This window comes from Chamaea fasciata, unplaced genomic scaffold (assembly GCF_029207755.1).
Source record: "Chamaea fasciata isolate MVZ Bird 193981 ecotype frontalis unplaced genomic scaffold, bChaFas1.0.hap1 SCAF_12, whole genome shotgun sequence".
Lineage (NCBI taxonomy): Eukaryota > Metazoa > Chordata > Aves > Passeriformes > Sylviidae > Chamaea > Chamaea fasciata.
Window position 1 is genome coordinate 8956450 of NW_027094097.1, and position 13023 is coordinate 8969472.

The 13023-nt window shown below is 44.3% G+C and overlaps 1 protein-coding gene across 2 annotated transcripts in view; it reads left to right on the forward strand.

Moving 5' to 3' along the window:
- NUP93 (nucleoporin 93) overlaps positions 1-8373 on the forward strand; it is a 77331-nt gene extending 68958 nt beyond the window's left edge. For both annotated transcript variants that reach the window (XM_066194408.1, XM_066194409.1), the window contains exons 18-22: positions 120-238; positions 2140-2257; positions 2629-2712; positions 3431-3559; positions 8137-8373. In XM_066194408.1, the coding sequence (XP_066050505.1) occupies positions 120-238; positions 2140-2257; positions 2629-2712; positions 3431-3559; positions 8137-8247 (561 nt within the window). In that variant the 3' untranslated portion in view covers positions 8248-8373. The remainder of the gene's footprint in view (positions 1-119; positions 239-2139; positions 2258-2628; positions 2713-3430; positions 3560-8136) is intronic.
- Positions 8374-13023: the final 4650 nt, after the last annotated feature.

Below are 13023 nucleotides of genomic sequence, written 5' to 3' on the forward strand. Positions count from 1 at the left end.
GGATGTGGCTCTGGGTTTGCAGTAGACACCACTGCATGAGACTTTTCTGCTTTTTCCGTGAGATTAAGGCACCATGTTCCATCATGTTCCTTTTATTCGTGTAATTTTAATGCCAACAGAACCCTGACAAAGTTTTAGAACTGATGAACAAGCTCCTTAGTCCAGCTGTTCCCCAGATCAGCACTCCCCAGTCTAACAAGGAGCGGTTGAAGAACATGGCCCATTCCATTGCTGAGAGGTAAGACTCAAGTACGGGCAGGACTGGGTGGTTCACCTTGACGTGACCTGGGACTGTCGGTGCTGTGGGTGTTGGTTCCTGACATTGTTTCTGCAGGCTGGACTGTGGCATCCACTGCAGTGTATTTAGAAAGACAAAGAAGAGGTCAGAATTTACCCTGTCCTGCTCGTGATGGCTTGCAGTACTGAAACCAGAAATCTTCAGGGGCAGGTCAGGTAAATTTGGCAAGAAGTTTTATCTGTAGGTGAATCAGGATTGCCAGCTGGAGATAGTCTGTTAAGGAGCAATAAATATCATGAATTGCATGTTTTATATTGACTTCAAAGCAAAATATTGTAACAGTCACTGGGTCGTTGCATGCAATTCACTTGTTTGAAATTGCTATGAACCCAGTAATTTTGAGTTGTAACAGTAGTTCAGTAGCTGTCTGAAAACTGCTGTTTAATGAAAACTAAAAAGGGAGTATTTAAGATGAGCTGTGTATGGCTAATGCAAGCAGTGTACCTCGTTTCCACAGCCTGTTATATAGCCAAGTACCGTGTGGTGTCCAGAAAAGAAAGGAAGCAACTGAAAGGAATGTCCCCTGCTGTATACTAATTAGGGTATGTGCTTGAGAGACATCAGTACTCAAGATTCATTAGCAGCTAGAAGTTAGGAATAACTTGATTCTGAAAAGCTGTAGTTGCAAAATATGTCCATGATTTTTTAAAATCGTCACCTTTTGGTGCATCTTGGTACAGTGACTGCCGGGGACAATTCCTGTATTTTACTAGAGCAAAATGTGGATACTTATGAGAAATGCCTTACTGGTTTTTATCAACCATTGAGCTGGAGAGAGAATAAAAATAAAGCAAGCCCACTTGCTGGCACTTTGAAATTGGGAAGACAAATACAGAGAGGTATTGATTTCCATCAGAGGCCTTTGCCATTCTTCTTTTGACAAGTGGCATTTGCCAGTCACTCCTTCTTAGTCAGCCCTTCCTTCATTTCGGCAGGCTGGGATCAAGTGAAAACTGGTGCCGTATTGACTTAGTGAGAGACTGATTTGGTGGCAGACATTAAAGAGAATTAAATCTATGGCTTGAGTTAAAGCTTCAGCAAAGGCTGTAATGGGCTTTTTGGGTTTGCTACATGCTTTGATCTGTCTAAAAGCACTAAATACTACTGTGAAATAATGCCACTTCACAGCTGCAAATCTGGGTGATTGCAAAGCCAGAGCAATTCTGACTAGTACATCTTCTTGCCAGTTGAATGTAAGACAGGGCTTTTCCTTGTGTACTGTCCTGATGACAGTGCTGTAGAGGTGCAGCATTCCTCCTGTGTGTGTTCTTGTGATGCTTTTGGAGCAGGGGAGACACCCAACGAAATGGTCAAGAGGCTGCATGGCTCATTTGCATCACCACTCTTGGGGAAACAGCTGCTTTGTGCCCTCATGCAGTTAGGAGTGAGAGCAGGCAGCCCTCCAGTTCATCCTATAGCCAGTGTAGCTCCTGAGAGTGTGCAGGAGCTCTTAATCCATCTTTTAAGTCTTAACTTCTTGCCTGAAGCAGGCAGTTGTGCTGGAGGATTGTCTGCTGTAAAACAGCGTGTTAAACATGCTGGTACAGAGCTTGCCTTGCAGGTCTCTGCTGCCTGGCACTGTTTCCCCATGAATGTGGGAAATGTAAACATTTTAAAGGAAACAAATGCTGGATTTGATGCAAAACTGGAAGTGATTAACAGTGTTTTTAAAAAGGCACAACCTGTGAAAATCCTGCCTCCTGGTTAAGGAAAATGAAAGCTGTCCTTTGTTAAATGCCCTCTGTCCTTGAGTTTGATGTCTCCACTTCCAAGAATTGCAAGGGCACAATTATAAACGGTTGCCATTTTGCACAATAAAATTGTAACACAATTTCTTTCAGGTACAAAGCGCAGGGGATAAGTGCAAAGAAATCCATTGACTCCACCTTCTACCTTCTGCTAGACTTAATCACGTTTTTTGATGAATATCATGCTGGTCACGTTGACAGGGCCTTTGATGTAAGTTTCAAGAGTTCTGTTTGAAGTGTAGCCTTCCTAATGCCCTTGAAAGCCCAGAATGTCTCAAATAACATCACTTTAAAAATTGTATTTAATGAGTTAGAAGGGACTGCAATGTTACAGGAATTTAAAAAGGTGTTTCTTCCCTGTTGCTTGATAAACAGGATGATCTTCCTGGAGCTTTTTTGTAGACATCGAACAAAATATTCCTGTTACTCAACAAAGTGGAGATAAACCAGTAAATGACAATGAAATTATTTCTCGTGAATGGAAACAAAAGTATTTCATTAACACTTCAAAAACACACTTTATTACTATATGGTACATAGAATGGTGATTATCTGTCCTGATTCCTGCTTTTCTTTTTGAAGATTATTGAACGCCTGAAGCTTGTACCTCTTAGCCAAGATTGCGTCAAGGAGAGAGTCGCTGCCTTCCGAAATTTTAGTGATGAAGTAAGTAATGTGTTGGGTTTAGCTCCCTAAAGCCTTTTGCTTTGTTAAAAGAATCTTAAAACCTTGTCATCTCATCATTCTTATTCTTTAAGGGAGAAAAAGGATAAGATTATTTTGATTTCATACAAGTAGACTCTTGGCTTGCAACTTTTTCTTCTTAATGCTGCTCTTTTGAGCACTAGAATTCACTACCCAGAAATCCTGTCTCCATTTTGAAGTAGGTTATCTGCAGATGTGAGCCTCCCTGAGCTTACTGAGTTTCATTCAAGAATTCAGAATATTGAAAATTTTTAACCTGCTGGTGACCTAGTTCTTCTGTGCTTTTAATGGTCACTAAGCATTTGTAGGGTGTTTGTTTCCTTCCCTCTAAATTAGAGGAATTAATGGATTTGTGTATTAGCAAATGAAGCATAGTGGAAAGCTGTCACTGCTCTTGAACTGTTTTAACTGGAGGGTGACACTTCTTTTTTTAGGCAGTCGTTGTGTGTATTTGGGTGCTTTGGGGGGTTTATCTGACTTGCTGCTATCAAACATGAAGGTGCAGCCATTGGGCATGTCTGTCTTAAAGCTCTGGGTAGTGTTTCGGCTGGATGATGCAGCCAAAGCAGGGGTAACCACTACACCTATGACTGTTACAGGAATCTGTATAGTAAGGCTCATGGTTCTGTCAACCTGCTTTTGCTGCAATGTGTCTTTTTTCCCCCCTTCCTTTGTGTAGATCAAACACAATTTGTCTGAGGTCCTGCTTGCAACCATGAATATTTTATTCACCAAGTATAAGAGGATGAAAGGCACAAGCCCAACCACTCCTGCCAGACCCCAGCGGGTAATGGAAGACAGAGATTCGGTAAGAATATAATCCTCACTGCCTGACAAGTTTTCCTGTATTCTGCTGGTTTCAAGAGGCTGGGCTTCAAGTAACTGTGAATCTCTAATGGTCTTGGTTTTGGCTTGCTCAGTTACTTAGAGTCTTGGTCTGCTGAGCTTGTCCAGTAGCTTAGTCTCAAGGATGGTCTCTGATGCCTTCAGCTTTGTGTAAAGAAAGGTTGAAAGTGGGTGATCTTTAAGGTCCCTTTCAGCCTAAGCCATGCTGAGTCTGTGATAGTGCTTTAAATGACGTTGAGCTAATGGAGATAGTACGTCTATATTCACCTCCTAGCAAGAGAACTTCCTTCTTAGTGGAATCTTAGATGGTAAAACAAATGAGCAAAGTGCAGTGTCTGTAGGATGGTTGATGTTGCTGCCTTGACAATTGAGCTGTTGCTTTTTAAAAACCTGAAAGCCACTCCTTTCATTTGAGTAAGTGCCCATTTCTGGTGGAAAGGCCTTACCTCTTCTTCTCATCTTGCTTCTGTAGTGATGCAGGCCAATATTTTCCAGGTGTTCCTGGATGAAACACCGAGATGCTTGAGCACATCCCCTTGGTGAATGCCAGCATTGTTTTGGTGCCCCTGCGGGGAGTGGGCAGCTTGCAGCAGTGCTTGGTCTGGCTGCTGTTGAAATGCATGACAACAGTGGGTTTGACTTCACTGCTCAAGTTGGTGCAGAGGCATTTCCCCAAGCCACTGATGGGAGCCTCCACCTCCAGCAAGCTGCAGAACAGGTGGCATTTAAATGGCACAGCCAAATTTGTGAGCACTCACCTGCCAGCATGTGGGGTTGAGCAGAAGGGTTCACAGCCTAATTCCAGCCAGGGTTGGTTTGTAACTCTCACTAAGTTAAAGCTTCTGCCGGCATTTGAAGCTAGGGCCAAACCATTCATCTTGTCTTAACAGATTAGAAAATAAATATCAACTCCTGAGAGTGAAAAACCAACTTGGGCCATAGCCAGCTTTATTCCAGGCTTTAGTCAGCTGCAGAAGTGTCTTTGATCTGTAAATTGTAATATTGGTAAAAATCTTAGTAGCATTTTTAAATTACATAGAAAAATAAAAGGCTCAGATAACAGTACAGCCTTTGTCTTTGGGTTACAGCCTGCGAGAGCTAAGGGATCCTGCCTCACAGGAGTGCTTGTACTCTAGATCAGCAGCACTGGAGAAGGGTACACACTGCTTGGGTTTCTCCCACCTTAAACTCTACACGTGTGAAGAAGTCCCAGGCTAACACCATCTGTCACTTGCTGTGTGTCTTCACAAGGTTGGCACTGAGCAAAGAGTGCCTTTGCTCCCTGCTTTCCAAGTGAACTGTTTGTTTTGATTTGGTGATTTCAGTCTTATGCCTCATATAGAAGGATTTGGCATCTCCATCGGGGTGGAGTGCTGTCAGGTGTCCGCTCAGGATGAATACCATGGGCTGCTCCATGTGCTCAGTGTGAACACCACTTCATACTCGTGCACTCTGCACTCTCGTGCTATCACAGTTGTGGAGATGGACTGATAATGTACCTTGCTAAAAACCCTTGAAAATTTTCTTTATTTCAGGCTTCAAGTTTTGTTAATCAAGCTCCAGGCCTTGTGATGGGATCTCATGGCAGCAGGGTGTCAGTGATGCTGGGAGTGTGGGGTTTCTGAGTCACAGATCTCTGGCTGCCATGTGCAGTACAAGCTGTCCTTTGCCATCATAGGGGACAAGTGTCCACTGCCTCTCGTGTCAGGGAGGGGATAAGAGAACAGCTTTGTGACTAGAGTGTCACAAGGGAGTGTAAATCTGCTAATGTAGGATTAGCAAGAGAAAAAACCTACTGCCCTGTAGCTCCTGTCTGCCTAAAGATTTGCATGTACAAAAACAACCAAAAAAGAGGCCTGGGCACATTCAAGGTAGGGTAAGAATGGCTTTAGCATGTGTTGCCCTTTTTTCTTACCCTCAAGAATTTCTTCCAAGACTGCAGGAGCAGGGAATTTAGATTGTTTCAGTTGGGAGGCAATTCAGGCAATTTTGGTGTGAAGAAATGAGGGCATTACAGACGTGAGGAGAGAGGTGTTTCTTCAGCAAAATCTCATTCACCTGGACAGAGATGGCGGACATGAGCTTCAGCAGGCTGTGCATGACAAGAATATGTCTCCTGAACTTCCCTGGGAGAAGGGCAGCATTTCTATATTCACTGGGAAATCAAATTTATAGGGAAATCAAGCCCTTTTGGAAGCTTTAACAATCTTGGCACACTGCCCAGTAGACATGCAAGTGAAAAATTACCTTTCCTTGAATAGGTCTTTGAAATCCCTGGCTTTTTCTTTAGATCCATCAGAACAGGCAGATTCAGATCTCTCTGTTCATCAGACAAAAAGATAGTTGCTGTTTGTAACTCTGAGGCTTATTCTACGTAGCAGGGAACAGCGTCCCCCAGAGAGGAGATCAGAGCCCTTGTATTTGTCCTCTGGTGCCAAGCACTGCTCTGCCAACCACCCTGAGTGGCATCCTGCTGCCATGGGTGGGACTTCAGCTGGAACAGCATGGACCTGGCAGCATGGGCAGGATGGAGAGGAGTAGTACTGCTGGAGCCTCCCTGAACCCAATAATGCGCTCTGTTAAACATCTCCTGTCCCACTTTGGAGGTGGACTGGACTTGACTTAGAAAACATCAGGTTTGGGGTCAGAGCTGGCATTTCTGCATTGTGTTTATTTCAGAATGAAATCACCCAAGCTGTGTTTTGAGTATTTTTTCTTTTATGTATATATTTAATTAGTTTCGGGAATGAGGGAACAAAGTCCTGTCCCACTTGGCCTGATCCATTTTGTCAGATTTCAGGCAGAGATTGCAGGGAGCCCAGCCTGTAGTGCTAGAAACTATGGCTGTGGTGACAGCCCTGACCCAGATGTGAGTGCATGACAGCAATGTCATAGGCTCTTCGCCCTAGTCAGGGGTGGTGAACTCTCTGAAGCAGCCCAAGGGCAGTATCTTGGCAAAATTAGGTCATGAATGGAATTACTTTTTTTTTCTTTATTATCTGTGGTCTTATTTAAAATTGCAAGTAACTCTAACGTTCATTAAGTAATTACAGGCAATAGAACATCTAGACCTCCAGGCCGCTCTTAACCTCTGCAAACCTCTGTTTGTTCTTCCCAAAGTATTGTTTTGGTTTTTAAAAATAAGCCAGCTCTGGTATCATTGCTGCTGTAAAGGTAAAGGGAACATGACTCACACTGCTCCTCAGCCCTTCTTAGTCATGGTGAGAGTTTTTTCTTCTTAATACTGTAACTCCAAAGTCAGATACCTTGACATGTTTGTTTCTTTTCATCTACCACCTGTTTTGACCTCCACTGAAAAGCAGCAGCTCAGACATAATTACACAGCCGCAGTGTGTAACACATTTGGGAGCAGGCTGGGAGACTGACTGGAATAGAATGAGTGATTTCCAGGCCACCTTGTCAAGTTGCCAGTCCACTGGTGGTAACTGACAGCTTGGGAGGGAAACTGTCTTGGGAGATGTTAGCAAGTAGGTCAGTCTAGGGAAGACTCTCCCAGCTTTTCCATTCTCAGCCTCCAAAGCTTTTCTGTGGCTGTTGAGTAACAGACTGGTTTAACATCACCCTGAAAAAAGGGGGAAATTGGCCAAAGAGGTATTGGGGATGGTGTTTATAACAGTTCCCAACTGTGGAATGGACTTCGGTCACTTCTCAGTTTGTAAGTTCCTGCTTTCAGATTTACCATCCATGTGCCAACAGAAACCTAAAAAAACCTTTGGCTTTTCCTGCAGTCAGTAGGTGAAAGCAGGATTTGAACAGTGGGATCTTCTAGTACAGTAATTTTGAGATAGTTAATATTTAAGAAACACCTGTTAGCAGACAAAACAGTCTGAACAGTTTTCTACAAAGATTTGGGTTTTCTGCATTCTCTCTCCTACTAGTTATTGGAATGACTGTCCTTTTGCTTTAAAAACAGTTTTAACAAATGAAACAAATTACTCCTGAATTCCTTCAGCTGTTCTGTAGTCGTCTGGTGTGCAAGAAGGGGTTTGCTTGCTTTGGGCAAAGGTCTGAGTGGGCTTGGTGCTTCTGCTTTCCTTGTGTTACTGGCAGGAAGAGCCTTTGAGGAGACTGGTATGTTGCAGCTGATGCTGGAGATCTCCAGTTATGTGTGACATCTCTGATCTGTTTCTAGTGCTTCTGCTCTGAGAACATTAATGCTGCATTTCTACAGGTTCAACTTTGTTTTGCAAGGTGGGATGGAATCTTGTTGCCCTGGGAAAGCCCACTTCATGCAGAAATTTCAAGATTGCTGCAGGACAGTAATGCCCCACATTGCTGAAAATGGTTTTTCTTAGGTATTTTCAAATAAACGGGATTATTTTTAAGCAAAAGGGTAACTTGACATGCTTTTAATCGTTGGAAAAGGGAATAATTGGATTTTCTTCCAAATGCAGAGACTCCTTTTCCAGAGAGCAGCTCTGAGAAATAAAGATTACATGTGCTGGTTTGAAGAGTATTGTATCGTTGTAAATTTTTTTTGATACTAAAGTAACTGTACTTTGTTTTTCTGTTTTTTAGCAACTTCAGTCTCAAGCTCGTGCACTGATAATGTTTGCTGGGATGATCCCATACAGAACATCGGGAGACACGAACGCAAGACTCGTGCAAATGGAGATCCTTATGAATTAGTAGAGCAGCTTTGGCTGGGGTTGCAGCAGCCTGTGCCTGTCTTTAGTACGTTCAGGGGGCCCATGGGACCAGTGTCATTTTGTATTCTGTATTTTTGTTGACGGAAATAAATTTCTTTGGTTTTGATATTTGTTTTTTGACATTTTCATTTTCACTGATTCTTGTGTTTTTATGTTTTTATTAATTTTATTTTCAGTTGGTTTACATTTAGAAGTTTATTCTTAATTAGTTAATAGGGTATGCAGAAAAAGAAGTCATAGCTCTGTCGTAGGGTCACAAATATGGAATTTTATAGAAGAAGATGAAATGGAGAAGAAAACTTTGATTTATTGCTTAATGAACTTAGAGCTGAGAAGCTTTAGGGGGTTTTGAATGCATGTTAAGTGTTGAAAATGTGTCTGATGCCCCACCCACCCCTGTGACACTGCCATCAGTCCATCCCGTTGTCTCGTGTGGCGCTTGTGCTGCTGCGGTGCTGGTGAGCTCTGTGTGCTGCACAGACCCCTCCATGCTGAGCCAGGTGCTCACAGCCCTGGAGCTCTGCTGAAGCCTCTGCAGGAGCAGCTGGGTTGGAAACAGGTATATTTTGGTAGGAGAGTTTTCTGTGAGCAACGCATGAGTTTTGAGTCAGTTGCATTCCATGTGGGCCCCTGTTGAGTTTACCACAAGTGAGGAAGCTGAACCAGAGAGGCCCAGGTGTAGGTGTGTTGGGTGTGGGTGGATATTACTGTTGGTTTAGCAGGAAACCTGAGCCCCACAAAAGCAAGGGGCTTGAGAAAATGGTTACCTTTAAATGTTTTGAGCTACAATTAAATAAGAGTGAAAGCCCAAGGAGCATGTTATAGTAGAAACTTTTATTTTTAACATAACTGCCTGTCTTGAAAAAAAAAAAGAGGAATGTTGGTGATTACTCCTACTGCTCCCCTGCTGCTGTCTCACCCTCTTGTGTTACTGGGATATGAGAACATGTGGAGTTTGGAATGCAGACCAGGCAGCAAAATGTAGGGGCTGCTTTCAGCCTTTATATGTTAATAGCAATCATAGGAGAGAATTCATCTCTATTTTGCAATGTCTTAGTTTACTGGGATGGAGAAATATCTGACTGACATGATGAGAATTTTTCAATTACTTTTTTCACCAGAAGTGTTTTAGTATAAGTTTTGTCCACCTTTTGGACAGGAAGCAAAGGGCTTGCCAGCCACCCCAATCCGTGTCTGTCAGCATTAGCAAACCAGCTGCTGAGTTCTCAGAGGATAGAGCTAGGGATTGTGTACGGCACGGAGTGCTCCTGTAGCATGGCCAGGATTGTCCCAACTGAAGGCTGAGAGACACTTGGACAACACCCTGCAAGTAAAGGGGCGTTGGTGAGTTACCAAGGAGTTGTTTGGGGGTGGGAGTGGGGTAGAATTGCTTAACAAACTTGTCAACAGGTGAGTGTGGAAAGCTGCATTGTCTATTAATGTTTCTGGCATGTTTGTGTGGAAATGCTTCTTGACATATCTCAGGTAAGAACTGATCCCATTCCCTAGAGAACAGGCACCTTGCCAGTTGTTTGTGGACAGTCGTGGGGCCAAGGCCACCCCACACGCAGTCCTTCAGGATGACCCTGCTCCTGTGTTTTCCTTGCTGGTGCTCAGCCCCTGTCCCTGAGTTACTCCCAGCATCAAACCACCTCCCATACAGAGAGTCTGGCAAGTCTGCACCTGTCCTCAGGCAACTACTGACCTGAGCAAGAGGGACAATGTTTGCTGGAGTCTGGTAAGGGTGAGGGCCACCTTCCCCACTGTAACTCGCTCTCCCTGATCTGCCATTCATGCAGGGACAGAAGTCCTTTGGGGCTCAGCTCTTGCTGCTGCCATTTCAGGACCTTGTTCTCCTGTCTCTTGCCCATCCCCTGCTCAGGAGAGCTATCATGCTGCCTCACTAGCATGTTCTGATGTCCAGTGTTGAACCTGGAGAGCTTCTATAAGCAGTACTTTACCCTTTCTCAATCTGCCCTTTGAGGAGGCTATAGCAGGTGCTTTCTGGTGCTTATCAACCTTCTTGGGTATTGGTAAAAGGGAAAATTGATGTCTGTATATAGTTTGCTCCCTTTGTGCCCAGTGGTTGTGACTCCAGCCTTTGGTCCCTTTTGAAGCTAATCAGAAACTGACTTATTTCATGCTTTCAAAATCCAAGATGATCCTTCTCTGATGGACAGATGGGAAATAAACCCCAGGAAGTCGAAGTCCCAAGACTAACCCTAAAAAGGTAAGACCAGGCCCATTTCAGTCAAGATAAGAGATTGTGGGTATAACAGTAAGTGCCACAGATATTTGAAGTTAATTTATTACTTGCTGATTGCCCTGTGATTTTTTCTTAGGTTTGTGCAGGTGGTGAATATTACATCCCATCCATCTTCCCACATTCCCCAGAGCGGCAGGTTCCAGCTCAGTGTCTGAGCCTGTCTCTGGCAAACCTGACTCCTCTGCATGACTTCAAGGGCTTTGCTGCTTTGAGGTAGATGGTGATGCACATACTGACGCTTTGCTGAATAAGGGACCCCCATGGTTTTCCAGATGTCCCTGTTTTCTCTCCACCTTGTGCTTATTCTGCTGAAGAGAACAGCCGGCTTCTGCTCCCTCAGGTTTTGCATCACCACACTATGACTTTGCTAATGTACACGCTTAGCCTTTTCTAAATAGCTTATGTGCTGGAAGGGTTTTTTGGGGTGTCACTAAACTCATGCCTTGTGTTTGGTATAGCCTGTTCAAAGGTGGTGTCACCATGCACTCCCTTTACAACAGGGAGTAGTGCACAGGGTGCAGCAGAGCCAGGGATGTTCATCTGAGCTGAATTCATTCTGAGTAAAAACGGACAAATCTTCTCTAAGTCAGTGGAGCTCTGCTCTTTATACACAAAGCTGATCTGCTCTTTATACACAAAGCAAGCACAAATTAGGTTTAGGATAATTCCATCTGCTTTTTCCTACTGTGAGACTAAATCCCTGGCATTAAAGATCCTCCAGGTAGATGAGATGCATCCAAAGGGTGACTCATTGGTTTGAGTCAAACACAGCTGAAGCTTGTGTTGCTGCAGGAGATTAGAGGAAAAAGTGAAAAGGTGTTTGCTATGAGAGCATGTGACAGTCTTGTTCTGGTGTGGATGCAGCAGAGGCAGATAGTCTCCAGGCCTGTGTCCCACAGTTTGCATGGCTCTGTGGTTCTGAAACATCCACATATGCTGCAATAGCAGCACAGCAGCTCCTAAAGTTTTATGGACTGCACCTCCTGCAAGGACCAGGGCCGGAGTAATGTGGTCTGGAGTTGCAGGGAAATCTAGAAATACTCACTGTAAACTTGTGTTCTATGGTACCTGTCCAGTAGGGAAAAAATTAAAGTTCTGCCCAGGGTTAACCTGGTAAAAACTACATTGAGCTAAGGGAAAACAGTCAGCTCCTATAGGAACTGGTGCTGCTGAAATGTGCCTCGGGGTCCTCCTAAACACTGTCAGAAAGCTGGTTTCAGTGGGTCTTGTCTTCTCAGCTGTCTCTGTGAGGTTTTTCTGGTCCAGACAACAAAATTAATCCTTCCAAGTATTTTCACCATTACCCCAGAGTATGCTGGTCATAGTCAGGGTACTGCCTATGGGTTACATTCCTGCTTCTCTGCCTTTTCTTGGATTTCTCTATTGAATGCAGATTCTGCATCTCAATCTGATTTTTGTCATGTTTTCCCGACCCTCTGGCTGGAGTAGAACTGCTAAATGAGGTGGCTTCTCTGTTCATCACCATTTCCTACTACGACTGCATTTGTCCAAGACACTGCTTGGACCTTGTTCCTTGCAGGAGCTGAAGGAATTGTGTTCAGAAAAAGTGAATTCAATAAATTTCTTTTGGTTTTCTTACTCTCCCAACCCTTGTCACCCCAGCCTCTCAAAGAAGCGAAATGTTTTCCTTCCAGCCTGGAAGAAGTAAGGGGATACTGTTCATTCCAGTTCTGTGTCCCTGGGGTGGGACAGCACTCAAATACTGCCTCTGTTCTTGTCCCTCTACCGGCATTTTTGTCCTCTTTCTCTCTGGATTTGAAGTTGGAAGGATGGAAATGGTGTCTGGAAGAGATAGGATGGGAGATGACCTCTGTGTTCCCACTGGGAAATGTTACTGGCTGGTGGCTGAATAACCGTCTCTCTTCTCTTCCCAGGCTTCCTTTGCTGTGGTGCTGAGAAACTGAGTCTGCCCTGCATAGTGGGTTTGCAGTGCTGAGCCCCTGCATCGTTTGTGTGTCCTGTGTCGCTCAGGGCGGTAGGTTCCCTCTTCCACAGGGATGGAAACAGGTCATTTAAAGCCTCATTAAAACCTGTTGGAATATAACACTTTGGCAGTCTTTAAAAGAAGCTGTGTAATACACTGCACCATGCTCTGCTTAACTCGATTTTGGGTTCATTTGATGTGTTTAATATTCAGAACAAACTGGGGGATCGGCTGGAAGTGAGGGAAAGCCCTGCAGAAACAACTTGGCGCCTCTTCCCTGTGAGCGGAGGGGCTGGAGGGTGGTGCTGCAGAGCTCCCCTCCCTGCCCGCAGCTCCCAGCGCCGCTCGGCCCCGGTATTGTTGCTGCAGCTGGTGTTGTGAATCAGGCCGACGACAAGCGCTTCCTACAATCCGGCTATTTCACTACACCAGGGTTGCATCATACCACTCGCTTCGCTCTTCGCCTGCCTCTGGAGCCCTCTGTCTCTTCCGGAGCATCTCTGACCGTGCTGTTTTTAACAGACCCCCCACTTAAGAGACTGATT